Consider the following 20,859-nt stretch of genomic DNA (forward strand, 5'->3'; position numbering starts at 1 on the left):
ATTTCTTAAAAAAAAAAAAAAAAAAAAAAAAAAAAAAAAAAAAAAAAAAAAAAAAATCCAGAAGGTTCTGCAGAGTTCTAGACACACTACTCAACCAAACTTTAACTACCTGGAGTTTCCATTATTTCATTTTTGAAAACTTTAGCTTTATTAGCCTATCTACTGAAATTTATGAATGTGACACTAATATTGGTCATTTTCATTTTTGTGTACCTGACACAAGGGAAATTAGTTCTAGATGGCAAATCAGATCAATACTATGTTTGGCTGACATTGCTCCAAACATTCCAGATTTATACTGAAAAACAGGCACACTATGAGCAGGATGAGCCTGAATGACACCACCAATATTTTTGAAGTTGTCCGTGGATATTTTATGAGTATTACGGTATAATGGAGCTGTGGTCTTCTGTGGCTGTTGGTATAATGTAATCACAACAATGAAAAAGTCTGTAATGGTCAATCACCAAAATAAGTAACATGAAGCACAGATCATCATAACAACCCTCAAGGTGCAGCAGGATTGTGATGTGCTAGTGTGGTTTCGGAAACAATTCAGCGTAGTGTTGTTGTGCTGCTTCTCCGTTGCTTTTAGCGAACTTATACAGGGTTATTACAAATGATTGAAGCGATTTCACAGCTCTACAATAACTTTATTATTTGAGATATTGTCACAATGCTTTGCACACACATACAAAAACTCAAAAAGTTTTTTTAGGCATTCACAAATGTTTGATATGTGCCCCTTCAGTGATTCGGCAGACATCAAGCCGATAATCAAGTTCCTCCCACACTAAGCACAGCATGTCCCCATCAATGAGTTTGAAAGCATTGTTGATGTGAGCTCGCAGTTCTGGCACGTTTCTTGGTAGAGGAAGTTTAAACACTGAATCTTTCACATCACTATGCGTGAAACTTGCCCGCACGTGTTCAACCGTTTCTTCGCTCACTGCAGGCCGACCCGTTGATTTCCCCTTACAGAGGCATCCAGAAGCTTTAAACTGCGCATACCATCACCGAATGGAGTTAGCAGTTGGTGGATCTTTGTTGAACTTCGTCCTGAAGTGTCGTTGCACTGTTATGACTGACTGATGTGAGTGCATTTGGAGCACGACATACGCTTTCTCTGCTCCTGTCGCCATTTTGTCTCACTGCGCTCTCGAGCACTCTGGTGGCAGAAACCTGAAGTGCGGCTTCAGCTGAACAAAACTTTATGAGTTTTTCTACGTATCTGTAGTGTGTCGTGACCATATGTCAATGAATGGAGCTACAGTGAATTTATGAAATCGCTTCAATCATTTGTAATAGCCCTGTACATAGGGTGTATCTTGGCCAACTCTTTGTAAATAAACCTACCCATACTCTGGTGCATGATTTGTAATGTACAGCTAGCACTGTCAGAAAAACAAAGCTGAGATAAAACTGAGCACAAGCTAAATGGCAAAACCATGAATTCATATACTGTTCATGGATTTTTTTTTCTTCTCCTCCCAGGACCTCTTCATCCTTTCCCATTTTTCTCTCCCATCCATTTTCCAAGATATTCAGCAATCCTCTTCTCTTGTCTGCTCCACTGGTCACACACTATCCTTTTTCTAGTATCCTCCTCTTTCATTGATCTCTGGCATATTGGTCAGCATGTACTTGCTTCTCCCAATTTGGTTCCCGTCCATCCTAGCTCTAATTTCCGTTATTTTATTGTGATGATTGTTTCTCCCTACATAGGTAATGAAATATTTTTCCATTTAGAGGAGAGAGTTAGTGATTGAAATTTCCTGAGGAGATTCCGCCGCAATGAAAAATGCCTTTGTTTTAACAGTGTCCATCCCAAATCCTGCATCATATCCATGACACTTTCTCCCCTATTTTGTAATAATACAAAACATGCTGTTCTTCTTTGAACTTTCTTGATGTACTCTGTCAGTTCTATCTGGTAAGGATCCCACATCACTCAGCAGTACTCCAAAAGAGGACAGACTAGCGTAGTATAGTCAGTCTCGTTAGTAGATCTATCGCTTTTTCTAAGTTTTCTGCCAATAAAATGCATTCTTTGTTTTGCCTTCCCCACAACATTTTCTTTGTGTTCCTTTCAATTTAAGTTGCTTGTAAATGTAATTTTTAGGTGCTTAGTTGAATTTACGGCCTTCAGATTTCACTGATTTATTGTGTAACCATAGATTAACGGATTCCTTTTAGCATTCATGTGGATGACCTCACACTTTTCATTATTTAGGGTCAATTGCCAATTTTTGCACCACACAGATACCTTTTCTAAATAGTTTTGCAATTTTTTTCGATCTTCTGGTGACTTTACTGGACAATAAACAACAGAATCATCTGCAAACAACCTAAGACTGCTGCTCAGATTGACTCCTAAGTCATTTATACATATAACGAACAACAGAGGCCCTCTAACACTCCTGGGGAATGCCAGAAATCACTTCTGTATTACTCAGTGACTTTCTGTCAGTTACTATGAACTGTGACCTCTCTGACAAGAAATCACGAAACCAGTCACATAACTGAGATGACATTCCATAAGCATGCAATTTCACTAAAAGCCACTTGTGTGGTACAGTGTAAAAAGGCTTCTGGAAATCTATAAATACAAAACCAATTTGGAATTCCTTGTCGATAGCACTCAACACTTCATGTGTATAAAGAGCTAGTTGTGTTTAACAAGAACGATGTTTTCTAAATCTGGGTTGACTGTGTGTGAATAGACCATTCTCTTCTAGTTACATTGTCTTCTAGGTAATTCATAATGTTCAAACATGATATATGCTCCAAAATCCTGCTGCATATCAACATTAATGATATGGGCCTGTAATTTAGTGGATTACTCTTACTCCAAGCCAGTTCCAGAAGTGAACTTGGTTCAGATGTGGGAAACTTAGAAATATGCCAAAATGACTGTAATTTTTTCTTCTGTATAAGAATTTTGTAAAATAGAGTGAATACTGTAAAAAGAAACGTTTAAATAACAAATTGGAGGAGGTTTTATATCAGACTATGTCATAATATGTCATATGTCATATGGCATGTATGGCTTAGAGGGTTTAGTTCGGCAGGAAACATTGATTACTGGAATAATAAGTAAAGTGTGTATTATGAGACACAATAGTTTGGTAGTTAGTGAATGTGATTTAGTTCCCCAGATGTAAGATAGAGAACAGCAGATAACAAGGCAGCACAGACCAAGTAGAGCATGGTCCAACAGTCACCATGGGATTAGATTTCCTGCCTGAGCAATACACTGAGACACCACACAGATGCGACACAAGCCATCAGCCCTGATGACATCAGTTTAATTGCTCCAGGGCTTTTGGGATACAGTGAACATAACAACAGTAAATTTGCCACCGTCTGTAGGTATTGGCTGTTATGGGAGAAGATAGCAAGTACTAGGAAAACTGGTACAAAATTTTTCAAAGGTACATCATGGATACAGGAGAGTAGCTGAAAAGGAGTGTGACACAGATAGTAAGTACATGGTATCGGAGAGTTCAGTGAAGTGGGGCCATTGATCTACTTGTAGATTCTCAGAATGAGAGGTAGTTGGGAATTAAAACATTGAAGTTCATTGTGAAGTGTCGTGAAGAATATGAAGCTGATGTATTATATGTGTTTACTGACATGTTGTGAGAATGAAGTATGTGTTAGGAGTATGTAATGAATTATGTTCCCAGTCAATATGACTGAGTATGTAATAGTAGTAATGCTGCCACTTACTTCCTTCCTTTTGTATATAGTTTCCATCACTTGTTGGGTCATAATGATAAGATAGGAAAAACTGGTAGAAGCCGACCTTGGGGAAGATCAGTTTGGATTCCGTAGAAATCTTGGAACACGTGAGGCAATAATGACCTTATGACTTATCTTAGAAGAAAGATTAAGGAAAGGCAAACCTACATTTCTAGCATTTGTAGATTTAGAGAAAGCTTTTGACAATGTCGACTGGAATACTCTCTTTCAAATTCTGAAGGTGGCAGGGGTAAAATACAGGGAGAGAAAGGCTATTTACAATTTGTACAGAAACCAGATGGCAGTTATGAGAGTCGAGGGGCATGAAAGAGAAGCAGTGGTTGGGAAGGGAGTGAGACAGGGTTGTAGCCTCTCCCCAATGTTATTCAATCTGTATATTGAGCAAGCAGTAAAGGAAACAAAAGAAAAATTCAGAGTAGGTATTAAAATCCAAGGAGAAGAAATAAAAACTTTGAGGTTCACCAATGACATTGTAATTCTGTCAGAGATAGCAAAGGAATTGGAAGAGCAGTTGAACGGAATGGACAGTGTCTTGAAAGGAGGATATAAGATGAACATCAACAAAAGCAAAACGAGGATAATGGAATGTAGTCGAATTAAGTCGGGTGATGCTGAGGGAGTTAGATTGGGAAATGAGACACTTAAAGTAGTAAAGGAGTTTTGCTATTTGGGGAGCAAAAATAACTGATGATGGTCGAAGTAGAGAGGATATAAAATGTAGACTGGCAATGGCAAGAAAAGCAATTCTGAAGAAGAGAAATTTGTTTACATAGAGTATAGATTTGAGTGTCTGGAAGTCGTTTCTGAAAGTATTTGTATGGAGTGTAGCCATGTATGGAAGTGAAACATGGACGATAAATAGTTTGGACAAGAAGAGAATAGAAGCTTTCGAGATGTGGTGCTATAGAAGAATGTTGAAGATTAGGTGGGTAGATCACGTAACTAATGAGGAGGTATTGAATAGGATTGGGGAGAAGTTTGTGGCACAACTTGACTAGAAGAAGGGATTGGTTGGTAGGACATGTTTTGAGGCATCAAGGGATCACAAATTTAGCATTGGAGGGCAGTGTGGAGGGTAAAAATCGTAGAGGGAGACCAAGAGATGAATACACTAAGCAGATTTAGAAGGATGTAGGTTGCAGTAGGTACTGGGAGATGAAGGAGCTTGCACAGGACAGAGTAGCATGGAGAGCTGCATCAAACCAGTCCCAGAACTGAAGACCACAACAACAACAACAACAACAACAACAACAGGATAGTATGCCTATGCATGCATGTAGATTAACACAAAAAGTGTACAAGTCAAGTGCCTGGTTTCCTGCTGCTAGTACCAGAGAGAATATAATATTGTTTGCGTAAATGGAGAGCATGACTTAATAACATATGAGACTTTTGTTCCAGTTCTGCAGGTATGTCATGTAAAGTAAAATGAAAATGCGATAGATGCAGATTTTAGCATACAAATACTAACATCTACATCAATACTCTGGAAGCCACCTGAAAATGTATGGAGGAGGGTACTTCTGTTTGACTCTTCCCAGAATATGCTCTCTCAAGGTTCCAATAGCAAACTTCTCCATGATGGACACCACCTCTCTTGTAGTATCTGCCACTGGAATTTGTTGAGCACCTCTGTAATGCTCATGTGCCAACTAAATGATCCTGTGACAAATTGCACCACCCTTTGTTGAATCTTCTCTGCCTCTTCTATAAGTCCTACCTGGTAAGGGTCCCAGACTGAGGAACAATACTCAGACATCTTGTAAGCAACATCTTTTGTGTAAGAGTTACATTGCCTGAAGAATTTTCCTATGAGTCTCGGTCTGGCTTCTTATATTCCTACTATTTGTTTTATGTAATCATTCCACTTAAGGTAACTCTGGATAGTTAGTTCAAGACATTTTACAGTGGTTACTGATTTGTGCAATTTGTTATCAATAGCATAGTTGTACAGTAGTGTATTTATTTGGCTGTGAAAGCACAATATATCACATTTATTTACATTCAGAATCAACTGCCAGAGCCTGCACCATTCATCAACTGTCTGTAGGTCATTCTCTGATACTGTCTTCTGGCGTTGGCATTTACTTATAGACAACCACATCATCTGCAAAAAGTCTTAAATAGCTTCCAGCACTGTCTACTATATAATTTATATAGATTGTATATTGATCCTATCACACTTCCTTGGGGTATCCCCCCCTCCCAATATCATCTTTACATTTGTTTATTTTGTTCCATTAAGAATGACATTTTGAGTTCTACTTGCAAGGAAGTCTTGAATCCAGTTGAAAATCTGGTCTAATGTTTGGTAAGCTCATATTTTTTTCACTAAAAAGCATTCGAGACAGTGTCAAATGCCTGGAGTGTATTAGAAAGTCTTCTTGATTCTCATTCCCCTCGCACAATGTGAAATGATATAGCTCCTAACAGGACAAAGGGCCAAGTGTCACTGTGGGTGAAGTAGAGGACATCAAATGTAAATAGTTGAAACTGAATCAGTGCACATGTTAATGAAACTTTTTAATCTAAATTCAGGGACTGAAGGAAGGAGTTGTAACAGAATAGACACTGCCCTGGACAGAACACCGGGAACTGAGCCTTGACCACTGCTGGTCGACACCCCTGCCAATTAGCAACTCAGCCAAAGCTGCTGCTTCTGCTTGCCAATGACCTGGGGTATTGATCAGGCTCCACTGGAAGCTTCTGCAGTTTGACATACTGTTGCATGAGAATGGACAGATGTTGGTCACTGACCCTGTTCCAGGCTTTTCTGTGGCGACATAGAAATGGAGTCTCTTCCGTGAAGTCAGCCGAGTAGGTCATGATCAGCACGGCAGGCCATGCCATCTGTCAGTCATCTCCATGAATTCTACTGACACAGATCTGGAGACACAACATAATAATAAACCAGCTGCCAGTCCTGTCCTTGGGCTCCCAACCAATGACTGCAGCCTGTTTGCCTAGATCCTGGCTGCCATTACTTTGGTGCCACCTTGACAGAATCAGCCACCACCACTGGAGTCTGTCAGCACTCACCGGTGCTCTCCAGCCTCTTGTGCGGGGCTATACTCTGGGCAATGCAGCTACCTGCACCAAGTGAGATAATGTTGCTGCCTTGCCCCATGCTGCAGTGTGGCCGCAACCAGTGCTTGGCCACCTATTCCAACTTAACTCTTGGTGTGCTGACTGTGCCAATGCAGCGCCCTGCCGTCTTAGCTGTGCCTGTACATCACACATAGCATCTACCACACCTGTTGCTACAATCTTAATATTATGAGCCAACACTAAACTGCACCACAGGTGAGGGCACACCCGAATGGCTGTCTAAGTTGAATGAATTAATAAAGAATTGTTTATGTTCACCATCTGTTTTTCTACAGCTGCCCAAAATGTCACCCCCTTCTCTCCAGCCATCAACAAGAACCCAGGAAGCCCCCAATTGTGGTTGAGCCCATCCTGACAAATAATAAGATGGCTCACATCTACCAGCAGTGGTCATCCTCACCCCCAATCTCCCACAGTACCATTTGAATCTCCATCAATGGACATGGTGAGTTTTTCTGTGTGGACACAGTAAGCTGATTGTGCTCCCTGTGTGGGCTTTTGTTCATTTTTAATTCCTGTGTTCAGTTATATTTTATTGATTTGTCTTGACCTATAGCAAGAAATTTCTGAGCCAGGTTATTTTGTTAATCGTGAGGGAATTGATCTTTTATGGTATGTAACAGGCTACCTCTAATTTCAAATGTTTTGTCATGGTGAATATATCTAATTTGTATACCAGATGTGTCTGTCTGCTGGTCTGTAGCATTCCCCTGTCACTCTGAATTAGTAAGTTTTCATTAAGCTAACAGAACCTCTGTTAGACATGAGAAAGCCCAATTTTACCACAGTCAAGTGAGCAGACAATTGGCAGGTAATGGTGATGATACAGCAAATAGGGAATCAACAGAAGACAGTTAATTCCCTTCATTTCAAATCACATCATGTCCACTCCTGTTCAACAGCTGCAGTATTCATCCTTTCCAAATGTCTTAGCTTTTGTCCCATTTTGAGATTCAGTCATGCTGAGCTTGTTAAAGATCTCCTCTCCTTCTCCCTGCACCCTGGAGTGGAAGCATTTTTTCGTCACTTAACCCACCAATCAGATCCAGTTTAAAACCACTGTTGATCCCAGCCTGACTCAGAGTACTCCTCCATCCATTGGCTCTAAATTACCCTCTCTTAACTTTTCAGAATTTCCTAGCCTCAGACCTTGCCTCACCATCATCCCCCAAATCCCTCAACATGGAAATGAATCCTCACATTCACAGAAAGGACTGCAATCGATGACCTACAAACTGATCCCAGCCTTCTAATCATAGCTGCCAACAAACAGCCACTGTGTTGATGAACAGCAGGGATTATCTGGTGAAAGATCTCTGCCAGCTGTCAGGCAAGTCCATGTGCAAGACCTCCCACAGTGACCTGATTCTAAAAATCCAGCAGGATCTTTTGTCCTCTCTAAAATCCCTAAGTCCATCCCTGAATTTCTCCACTGAGTCTGTCACCTCACCTGAATTGCTCCCTGCACTCCTAACTTCTACATACCCAACCACACAGTATGCTCCATTGAGAAAATCTCTGTCCTTGTGGATCAACACTACCTTTCACAATGCCTGACTGCCTCCAAACCTACAACCTCTTTCCTGGTCACCATGACCAACTATATCCTCAGGCATAATTACCTCTCTTTTAAAGGCATTACCTGCAAACAAACCGGTGTTACAGCAGTGGGCATTAATGTAAGCTAACCTCTTCATTGATGACATTTTCATGTTCTGGACCAAGGATAAGGGCACCCTATCCATATTGCTTCACAACCTCAACAACTTTTTCCCCATGCACTTCAACTGGTCTCCTGTCCAACAAGCCACCTTCCTTGAAGTTGACTTCCATCTCAAATATGGCTACATCCTTAGCTCCATTCACATCAACCCTATTACCCATCAAAAATACCTCAATCTTGACTTCTGCCATCCTTTCCACATCAACAAGTTCCTTCCATGCAGCTTAGCCACCAGTGTCATCACATATGTAGTGACGAGCATTCCCTCTCCAAATATTCCAAGAGTCTACTGAGGTCTTTGCAGACCAAAATTACCCTCCCAACCTTGTCCAGAAACATATCTCTTGTGCCTTTTATCACAGTCACCGCCCCCCTCCCCCCTTCATAACCACAATCTGGCCACAAAGAAACACTCTTTTCAGACTGGACCAACTGAATAGGTTTCTCCATCAGTGTATCGACTATCTCTCATCCTGACCTGAAATGAGGAACATCCTCCCCTCCCATCCCCCAACAGTATTCTGCTGCCTACGCAACCAAAGCAATATACACTCCTGGAAATGGAAAAAAGAACACATTGACACCGGTGTGTCAGACCCACTATACTTGCTCCGGACACTGCGAGAGGGCTGTACAAGCAATGATCACATGCACGGCACAGCGGACACACCAGGAACCGCGGTGTTGGCCGTCGAATGGCGCTAGCTGCGCAGCATTTGTGCACCGCCGCCGTCAGTGTCAGCCAGTTTGCCGTGGCATACGGAGCTCCATCGCAGTCTTTAACACTGGTAGCATGCCGCGACAGCGTGGACGTGAACCGTATGTGCAGTTTACGGACTTTGAGCGAGGGCGTATAGTGGGCATGCGGGAGGCCGGGTGGACGTACCACCGAATTGCTCAACATGTGGGGCGTGAGGTCTCCACAGTACATCGATGTTGTCGCCAGTGGTCGGCGGAAGGTGCACGTGCCTGTCGACCTGGGACCGGACCGCAGCGACGCACGGATGCACGCCAAGACCGTAGGATCCTACGCAGTGCCGTAGGGGACCGCACCGCCACTTCCCAGCAAATTAGGGACACTGTTGCTCCTGGGGTATCGGCGAGGACCATTCGCAACCGTCTCCATGAAGCTGGGCTACGGTCCCGCACACCGTTAGGCCGTCTTCCGCTCACGCCCCAACATCGTGCAGCCCGCCTCCAGTGGTGTCGCGACAGGTGTGAATGGAGGGACGAATGGAGACGTGTCGTCTTCAGCGATGAGAGTCGCTTCTGCCTTGGTGCCAATGATGATCGTATGCGTGTTTGGCGCCGTGCAGGTGAGCGCCACAATCAGGACTGCATACGACCGAGGCACACAGGGCCAACACCCAGCATCATGGTGTGGGGAGCGATCCCCTACACTGGCCGTACACCACTGGTGATCGTCGAGGGGACACTGAATAGTGCACGGTACATCCAAACCGTCATCGAACCCATCGTTCTACCATTCCTAGACCGGCAAGGGAACTTGCTGTTCCAACAGGACAATGCACGTCCGCATGTATCCCGTGCCAACCAACGTGCTCTAGAAGGTGTAAGTCAACTACCCTGGCCAGCAAGATCTCCGGATCTGTCCCCCATTGAGCATGTTTGGGACTGGATGAAGCGTCGTCTCACGTGGGCTGCACGTCCAGCACGAACGCTGGTCCAACTGAGGCGCCAGGTGGAAATGGCATGGCAAGCCGTTCCACAGGACTACATCCAGCATCTCTACGATCGTCTCCATGGGAGAATAGCAGCCTGCATTGCTGCGAAAGGTGGATATACACTGTACTAGTGCCGACATTGTGCATGCTCTGTTGCCTGTGTCTATGTGCCTGTGGTTCTGTCAGTGTGATCATGTGATGTATCTGACCCCAGGAATGTGTCAATAAAGTTTCCCCTTCCTGGGACAATGAATTCAGGGTGTTCTTATTTCAATTTCCAGGAGTGTATTTGTCCATCCCTACGCCATCCCTGCTACAAACCCTTTATCTCATGTCTCATATCCCTGCAAGATGCCCAGATGCAAGACTGGTCCCATACATCCTAATACTACCACCCACTCAAGTCCTGTCACTGGCATCTCTTACCCTGTCAATCACTTTAACAACTGCTTCATAGCCTATGCCATCTGGCTTCTTTGCACTAAAGCCAGCTGTTCTGAATTGTGCTGGTGGGAACTCTCTTTACAATATAACCTTTGTTTTCATAACCCTCCTGGCCTCAACCTTTGCTGGTCCCAGTCCTCCATTTGTCTGTCCCCTTCCCTGCTCTTATAACAGTACACACATGTTCTATCCCAGCAATGTACCTGCAAGTCCTTCCTTTCCTCTTCTCTGCTTCTCCCCCCTCTGTCCCAGCAGTACAGCCTATCGATGCAGTACCCAGCACCCCTGTCCTGTCCTTAACCATGTCCATGCATGCTCCCACAGGCAGTACTAGCATCTCCCCCACCCTCCCCATCCCATACTTCCTCCCTACCCCCACCACCCACTCCAGCTGGTTAATGCTCCGACACTGTCTCAGGCTGGCCTTAGTGCCCAAAGACAGAATTCTTGTGAGTGTGAATGTGTTAGAGTTCTCCTCCTGAAGAAGTACTTTGTCCAAAAGCTTAAATATTTCTAGCATTCCTTTCATTGTGTCTGTCTTCTTTCCATATTGTTGTTATTCTGTCCTGGACTTTCCATTGCTCACTAACGAATTCTCTTGTATTCACTGACAATCTCAACTACGGACTGAACTAAGTGCAAGATTCATTCTCGTTTTGTGGCTGGCTGTTGTAATGCAGTCTCAAGTGGTTTGTTTCCAAGAATGGTGCAAGTAAGTTCAACTTAAGTTGTAAATTTTGACAAACTCTCATAATGTTTGTGAAGAGGTTGTCAGTTTTAAATTTGAAACACAGTTTAGACATTTACATCGAAAATGCGCAGACAATATAAGTTTGTAAGAAAGTGTCCACATCTCTTCTCTGGTTATTTGAGAACCATTATTATTTAATATAATGGGGATCAACTTGATATACTATGCACAAAATTATTAAAACTGGAGCAATGGCTCAGAAAGGGAGGTTTGGCTAATAGACATTTTGATCAGATTAATTAATTGCCTGAATTTTATTTCAAAATGATTACTTGGAGATTTTCTTTTTTCACACAAATATGTAATGTTCATTACATTCTTTGGAAGAAACCAAGTTTCCATTGTGTTATTTCTGCTATGTTTAACTAAATCGGCTTTGATTAATATCACCGAATATTTCAGGAAATGCAAGCTGCTTTTGGAATGGAACAACAAAAGGAAGGGTCATTAAAATATATAATCCACACGCGTCTTGGAAATGGACCAAAGGAACTGAAGAGTCAGAATGAGCATCTCTTGACAGAGTCTGGAGTACCAAAGAACCTGGTCGTATGAAGAAACAATGAAGGAATCAAAGTATGATTAAATATGAGACACGAATCTACAACTGACAGTACTATCAGTTGTACTGTTATTTCTAAGCTCAGGAAACAAAGCATTATGTAAATTACCTCACACCTTCTATATACTGATTCAAAAGTGACAGCCATGGCACATTGTAGCGCTGGTATAAATTTTAAATATATTTCACTTTGTTATCATATGAAGTCACAGTTTACACTCAAGCTTCCTCCTGATTAGAGCTCTTTATATATTCTCATATCCTTATTTCTATTGGATGATCAACTGGAAAAGGAAAGGATACGAATTTTCTCTCATTCTGTGGGATGATTCTGTTCCACAGTGGATAAATAGTCCCCATAACTCAGTGTGTGTGTGTGTGTGTGTGTGTGTGTGTGTGTGTGTGTGTGTGTGCGTGCGCGCACGCGCTATCTTTCATTTTGTCCAGCATTTGAGATTTTTCTGGTAATGTCTGAATTTTGGCCTCATCCCAGGTTATTTAGAGCTTCATTAAACTGATGAGACGTAACATGTTTAACTTAATGTTTGGTGTTGGGGGGGGGGGGGGGGCAGGGGGCAGTGGCATAATTTTTCTGAATCTGTAATTAATTATTTCTAACTGCAATCACATTAATAATTTCAGTTCAAATCCAGGTATTCTCAGAATGCAATTGTCGTTTATTTGCGTAACATAGTGCCTGGTATGATTTTTGTGTGTGTGATGATATGCAGGATGTGTATGATCTTTTACCATGTTAATTATTAGATTTCCATTCTGTCAGTGTATTCAGTTATGACACCTAATTACCCTCCATCTTTGCAATTATTTAGGTTGTATATCTGTCAGGCCATCACACCACAAGGAAAATAATATGTACCTACTAGCAAATGAGGTTTGTAACTTTCTCCTTGGAAATTAGCCATAGCTACAAATATGACAAGCAAATTGCTGGAAATAATATAATTAGGTCATCATGGTATTTTATTTATGTCATGGATAACAACAGAACTGGCTTACAATATGTCAGTAGCAGTTCATTCACAGATGTTGTAACAAAACTTTTTATTCTGAACAGTTGTCTGCTCTGATATCTGAATATGGCTTCCTATCCATATATTTTCAGTGCAATATGATTTCTTGTCAAAATTCTGTTGTATCTTGTATTTCATGTGTGTCTGCATAGTTCTTTATGTTTATAAATAACAGCTTAGGGATATTTTCAATCAAACCATTACATTTTTCACTGAGCATTACTTTAACCAGATATGAGGACTCTTCAGCTATTGAATTCAGTTCAGAGTTAAATAAAACTTGTAATCTCCAGTTCTGTGGCCCCACTGTTTTATTGATTTAAAAAGGCAATATATTTGCAAAATTTTGTAATGCTGAACAATTTGGATCTAATTTGTTTACATCCCAAATACATATTTTTCAGTATGCAGTGCCATTGTGACAACAATTCTTCAAGATAATGTTTCTTCCTGTTTTAGCATATCTGGTTTATCGGATTTTATTTTACTTTTCAGATGCCACTTGAGATTATTTGTGTTAAACAATACTTTCAACAAGAGCAGTACTGTTTAATAACTTTTGAATGGAAATTGTGGTGCAAAACACACTACTAAACATGGCCTTAAATGAATATAGTGATAAGACTTTGGTTGACAGTGAGTTTAAATAGCACCAAAAAAACAAGCACATCTTTAATGAACTTATGTACTATCATTGCATCAATAAATGTTTCTAAAAAATTATAACAATTCTACTTATTGTGTTCTGAGCACTCATAAAATAATTTGTTGTGTTTTCACTTTCATGTGTTCACTTTATTATGAGTATTACAATATGCACTCTGATTGAACAGTTACCTCATTGCCATCTTCATACAACATAGGCCACAGATACCTCACATTATACTTCTTATTCTGGTTACCAACTCTTCAATGCTTTTAACATCACCCCTTAAAATACAATGTTTTTTGTCATTAAATCTAAAGCATAAGTTTTGCATTTTTACTCACACTCTTAATAAACAGTTACCACTAAATTTTTTCTAAAAAAAGAAGTTATGATAATTGACTTATAATAGCATTTCTACATTTCTCTAACGTAGAACTTTGAAGAGCTTTGCTAAGTACGTCTACGGATTGTTCATCTGTATTGCAATACTTTATCGCAGACAAATATTCTCTGTGTTGCTCAGTAACAAAGAGCAATTTCAAATGTATGTTCATTTCATCTATATGTTCTGATTTGATCAACTGGGTAACACTTTATCTTCATGGAGAATGGTCTTGATTTCTCTTGTGGAGAGCTCTTGTAGTAGAGTCTTGACATGTTTTATTTCTTTGGTGCATTCTGCTCGAGTTGATGAAGTAATTATTACATTTTGTTTTTTGTAATACCAAATAATGTAAGCACCATCATAAAGAATAATATAAGCATTTGTACTCTTCCTGTCTCTTACATTTTTGCACAATCAGCATTACAGTAGACATTTAAATGAACAATGTCATTTTTCTTCTTACAGAAAAGACCATAATTCTTGAAATCCTGTAGATATCTCAGAGTGCTTTTGATGTTTTGGCAATACCTTTCCGTTTGGTCTTCTGTGAAGGAGATCTCATAATTGAGTGTGAATCCACAATCTTGTTTAGTTTTACAGGATCAATACAGAAACTTTCCTATGGCTTCACAATAAGGAAATTTAATGTGTTCACCCTTAATTTCAGGGCCGCCACAAGTTCTGGGAATCAGGGAATTTCAAATGTGTCACACAAATTTAAAAAAAAGAGAGAAAGAAAGACTGGAAAATCTAATTTTTGGATTATCTCACCCAGAAAGTTATAAATCGTGTGTGGGAGGATGAACAAAAACTTGCTGTTAATTCAGTGTTAACTTGTGAATAAGCACAGAAACCCTGTAACTAAAATGGCTTTTATTTACACAAGTTACCTGTTCACTTACGCTCCAGATCACAGATCCTGTAATGGAGACAATAATTTGCTGCTCATTCAAATTTAGAGCTGAAAACATGTCCAGGAATACAGACGTTGTTGCATTTTTTTGTCAACTTACCCTTCAGATCTCAAAATTTATCAGGGAAAAATGCAAAAACGGTGTCTGGAATACAGGGAATTTCACTTCGGTAAACTTGTGGTAACGCTGGATTACTTGTCTTTGGCTCTGGAACTAAAGGAGTCTTCGGCCAGGCCTTACAGACAATCATATTGAATTTTTCCAGTACTTTGCTCACATACCTTTTTTGATGAAGAAATATTCTATCCATTATTTGTATCCCATGTACATATCTGGATTCTCTACCACAGAAATTTCAAAATTCTCCGTAAGTCTTTTCAGCAGTTTTCAGTTTTCTCCGATTCTTTTCCTACTACACTGAAAAAAATGACAACGCACCATAAAGGAATTATCTGAATGGAACAGAAATCAGTAGATGAGACGTACATGTACAGACAAACAAATGATTATACTTCCTGATTTCAATTTTGGGAAAAGAATAGGACTATTTATGTGAGAGAAAGAGCTTGACAAACTAAGTAAGTCAATAATATATTGGCCCATCTCTGGCAATTATTCGATTTGGCATTGATTGGAAATTTGTAGTAAGGTCTTATTGGACCAAGCTGCTGAGGTCATCAGTCCCTAAGCTTACACACTATTTAATCTAACTTAAGCTAACTTACGCTAAGGATGACACACACACCCATGCCTGAGGGAGGACTTGAACCTCCGACGGGGGGGAGCCGTGTGGACCATGACAAGATGCCTCAGACCGTGTGGCTACCCTGTGCAGTTGGCATTGATTGACAGAGTTGTTGGATGTCCTCCTGAGGGATATTGTGCCAAATCTTGTCCATTTGGCATGTCAGATCGTCAAAATCTGAATCTGTTTGGAGCACCCCACCCCTTGCCGGCTGTGGCAGGGTTTGGCAATCACAAAGACAAGAGTAGAAGCTCCTGCTGTGTGCAGATGGGCATCATCCTGCTGAAGTGTAATACCAGGAGGGCTTGCCATGACGGGCAACAAAATGGCGCTAGAGTCTCATTGATGTACCACTGTGCAGTAAGGGTGCTGCAGATGATAATCAGAGGGGTGCTCTATGAAAAGAAATGTCGCCTCCCCCAATTAGTCCGGGTTATCAGGCTGCATGGCAGGCAACAGCCAGATTAGTATCCCACAGCTGCCCCCCCCCCCCCCCCCCCTCCCCATTTTTTTTCTTTTTCTTTTTAGGGGTGGAGCCCCTCCATGCCTACACCAAATTGGTGATCATCAATTCAATTCAATTCAATTTTTATTATCACATAACATGCCTTATACAATCAAAGATTGTGACATAGGTGACTTGTCAGTTTTTACACTATATATAACAATACTAAAAATACAATAAACTAATAATATACATGGTGTAACATCTTCAAAGAGGTATTTTAATAACAATTATAATGCATTGTTACCATTCATGAAATCTTCTACACTATAGTAACATTTATCTTTCAGATATTTTTCCAGGTCTCTTTTGGTGCCTTTTACATTTGGGTCATCCATATCTTTCCATATTTTATTTACAAATTTCATGCCCATATAGTATGGGGTTTTTTCATATGATTTTAAATGGTGGGTAGGTAACATGTAGCTCGTTCTATGTCTTGCATCATATTGATGCAAGAAGAAGTTGCCCTCAAAAAGTTGTGGGTTTCTTTTCGTGAAAGTGAGAGTTTCATAGATGTATATGCTTGGAATGCTCATTAGATCCAGTTTTACAAATAAAGGTTTGCAGTGTTGCTTTGGTTTTGCTCCCACCATTGCCCGGATGATTCTTTTTTGTAGTCTCTGCTGTTACCTTGGTAATTGTTAGTTACTAATCAACAACTTTATGAGATGTGGTGGAGCTGTGGTGTTATCCATACATCTGGGTAGAGTTACCTGCTAATACAGTTGCATTGAGGAGATAGATAGTGGATGAAAAGTGGGGGTTTTAGGGCGCTCAACTACTTTCCTGCAAGGTAGATGGCAGAGTCAGGACAACACGAGATTGATTAAAACAGGGACACGACAATAAAACATGGCGCACTGTCAATGCATGACCACAAGGGCACTGCGGGGCGGGGTCACCAGACAGCAGGTAGCGGTGGCTAAACCAGCAATGCCCAATCCGCAACCTGGCCACAATGACCTCCTCTTGCCGAGATGGTTGGCGGGAGGTTGTCCAAGCTGTTGGGAACGGTTTTATGGCCCAGAGCTTATTTTCTTGAAGTGACGACTAAGTATCCCACCATAATGACTCAAACCTCTTACAAACAACCCCACTAATGTCAGACCATGGGACACAAAGGGAGGCTGGCCGATTCAGGAGGGCTGCAGCCTTGGCCGCAGCATCAGCAGCCTCATTCCCAGGCTCTTCTACATGGCCTGGAACCCACATAAAGCTAATAGGAGAGCCATCATCAGCAAAAGAATGGAGGGATTGCTGGATCTGTTGCACCAAGGGATGGACCGGATATGGAGCTCCAAGGCTCTGAAGAACACTGAGGGAATCAGAGCAGAGTACATATGGAGAATGGCGGTGGCGGCAGTCATATTGAATGGCCTGATAGAGAACAAAAAGCTCGGCCGTAAAGCTGGAACACTGGTCGAGTAGCCGGTATTTAAAGGTGACGTCCCCGACGACAAAGGCACAGCCGACACCATCGTCAGTTCTAGAGCCATCAGTGTAAATAAAGGTGTTACTGGCAAGTCGTGCACGAAGTTCGACAAACCGTGAGAAATACACAGCATCCGGAGTACCCTCCTTCGGGAGCGAGCTGAGGTCAAGATGAATGTGAACTGGAGCCTGGAGCCAAAGTGGTGTCAGGCTCTCACCCTCTCTGAAGATGGTAGGGAGGGCAAAATCCAAGGCAGACACATACAACCCATACTGACGGTCGAGAGAATCATCGAAGAAGGACTGATAAGAGGAGTGGTTGGGCATTGACAACAGCCGGCAGGCATATGACAAAGCAGTACGTTGCGCCGGTAGGTCAATGGTAATTCGGCAGCTTCAGCATAAAGACTCTCGACGGGACTAGTATAGAATGCTCCGGTCACAAGACATAATGCCAGATGATGGATGGAGTTGAGACGGCGTAAGAGGGATGGCCGAGCAGACAAATAGACGAGACTCCCATAATCCAGCTTTGATTAGACTATGGACCGATATAAGCAAAGCAGGACAGTGCGATCTGCTCCCCAAGATGAACCACTAAGAACACGGAGGACATTAAGGGAACATGTACAACTGGCAGCCAAATAAGAGACATGCGGAGACCAACAAAGTTTCCTGTCCAGTGTGAGCCCTAAAAACTTCGTTGTCTCCACGAATGGGAGAACAACGGGACCGAGATGTAAGGATGGTGGAAGGAATGCTTTATATCACCAAAAGTTGATGCAAACCATCTTCTCTTCAGAGAACTGGAAGCCATTAGCCACATTCCATGAGTATAGGCTGTCAAGACAACGCTGAAGGCAGCGCTCCAGGAGGCATGTTCTCTGGGCATTGCAGTAGATTGCGAAGTCATCGATGAAAAGAAAGCCGGAGATGTTAGGTGGAATGCAATCCATAATTGGATTGATCGCTTTGGCAAAAAGAGCTATGCTCAAAACGGAGCCCTGAGGCACTCCGTTCTCCTGGAGGACGACGTCGGACAATACGGAACCCACATGTATCCGAAAAATTTGATCTGTTAAAAATGAATCAATAAAAAGGGGCAGGCGACCACGTAGGCCCCACCTGTGCATAGTGCGGAGGATACCTCCTCTCCAACAGGTATTGCAAGCCTTCTCAAAATCGAAGAACATGGCTACCGTTTGGTGCTTTCGCAAAAAGTTGTTCATGATGAATGCCGACAAGGTCACAAGGTGGTCAACAGCGGAGCGGTGTCAACAAAAGCCACATTGAACATTGGTAAGTAGCTGTCGAGATTCAAGAATCCAAACCAACCGAGCACTAACCATGCGCTCCATCACCTTACAGACACAGCTTGTAAGAGAAATGGGGTGGTAACTAGAAGGAAGGTGTCTATCCTTCTCGGGTTTGGGTATGGGAACGACGGCGGCCTCACGCCAACGCAGGGGGACCTGACCTTCGGTCCAGACGCGATTATAGGTACGAAGAAGAAAGCATTTGCCTACCGGAGAAAGGTGTGTCAGCATCTGAATGTGAATGGCATCTGGCCCCGGAGCAGAGGACCGGGACAGTGCAAGTGCATGTTCGAGTTCCCGCATGGTAAAGGGGGCATTATAATCTTCTAGATTCAGCGAGTGGAAGGAAGGTCGCTGAGCCTCTTCTGCCTCTTTTCTGGGAAGGAAGGCAGGGTGGTAATGGGCGGAGCTTTAAACCTCCACGAAAAAGTGGCTGAAGGCGTTAGAGACATCCACAGGGTCCACAAGTACCTCATACCTGAAGTCAGGCCAGGTACTGAGGAGTGGGCCTTAATGCCCAACAGCTGGCGCAGGCCACCCCAGACGACAGAAGAGGGAGTAAAACTGTTAAAGGAGCTTGTGAAAGAGGCCCAACCAGCTTTTTTGCTGTCTTTGATGACTTGACGACATTGCGCTCAGAGTCGTTTGTAATTAATACAATTTGCCAGCGCAGGATGGTGGCGAAAGGTGCGTAAAGTACGTCGTCGAGCACGGATAGCGTCTCTGCAAGCCTCATTCCACCAGGGTACTGAAACGCGATGTGAAGAAGAGGTAGTACGAGGAATGGAACGTTTAGCAGCATTGATGATAACAGCCATGAGGTATTCAACCGGACTCTCACAGCTGAGAAAATCTTGGTCCGGAAAGGTTGCCAGTGAGGGGTAAAGTCCCCAGTCAGCTTTCGGTATGTTCCAGCTTGAGGGACATGGGGATGGGGTGTGGTGCAGGAGACGAACCACATAGGGGAAATGGTCGCTCGAATAGCTGTCAGAAAGGACATACCACTCGAACCGATGGGCAAGAGTGGTAGAACAGATCGAGAGGACCAAGTGGGAATAGGTGTGAGTAGAGTCCGAGAGGAAAGTCGGGGTGCTGGTATTGAGGCAGACAAGATTGAGATGGTTGAAAACATCCACCAAGAGGGAGCCTCTCTGACAGGATGCAGGAGAACCCCAAAGGGGATGATAGGCATTTAAGTCACCAAACAATAAAAATGGCGGAGGAAGCTGTGCAATCAGGTGCATCATGTCAGCCCGACAAACTGCGGATGACGATGGAGTGTAGACAGTACAAACAGAAAAAGTACAGGCAGAAAGAGTAATAAGGACAGCTATTGCTTGGAGTGGGGTGGTCAATGGGATGGGACGGTAATAGACATCGTCCTGAACAAGCAACATGACCCCAGCATGAGCTGGAATACTGTCCACAGGGGTTAGGTCAGATCACTCGGAGGTATAGTGGGTAAAAGCAATATGGTCAGTTGGGCGTAACTTCATTTCCTGGAGACCAATGACGAGCGGACAGTGCAGGCGGAGTAGCAGTTGTAATTCCTCCCCATTAGATCGAATACCTCTTATGTTCCAATGTAATAGAGCCATCGCAAATCAGAGAAAGGGGGAACGAAACTGGTGAAGAGCTGGTCACCTCGATGGCCGCGGAGGGCCAGGTTTCGAGGGAACATCGCTACAACCGTTGGGAGGCGGATCCTGTTCCATCGAGTCGTCGCCAGCTGCGGCCACGTTCCTGGGTTGCGCAGGAGGGGCAGCATCATCCGCCGACGACAGGCCAGCTGAGCGCCTGGCAGCAGAGCGTCCCGGCGAAACTGAGGACGGACGGGAGCAG

At 42.6% G+C, this 20,859-nt stretch overlaps 1 protein-coding gene across 3 annotated transcripts in view; it reads left to right on the forward strand.

The window, feature by feature from the left end:
* LOC126481457 (diphosphomevalonate decarboxylase) overlaps positions 1-13,765 on the forward strand; it is a 67,713-nt gene extending 53,948 nt beyond the window's left edge. For 2 of the 3 annotated variants that reach the window (XM_050105229.1, XM_050105230.1), the window contains exon 10: positions 11,879-12,595. In XM_050105229.1, coding sequence (XP_049961186.1) covers positions 11,879-12,031 — 153 coding nt within the window. In that variant the 3' untranslated portion in view covers positions 12,032-12,595. Of the gene's footprint in view, positions 1-11,878; positions 12,596-13,564 lie in introns of those variants that run through there. The other variant, XM_050105228.1, reaches the window with a different exon arrangement.
* The last annotated feature ends 7,094 nt before the right edge of the window (positions 13,766-20,859 follow it).

This window comes from Schistocerca serialis, chromosome 5, assembly GCF_023864345.2.
Source record: "Schistocerca serialis cubense isolate TAMUIC-IGC-003099 chromosome 5, iqSchSeri2.2, whole genome shotgun sequence".
Taxonomy (NCBI): domain Eukaryota; kingdom Metazoa; phylum Arthropoda; class Insecta; order Orthoptera; family Acrididae; genus Schistocerca; species Schistocerca serialis.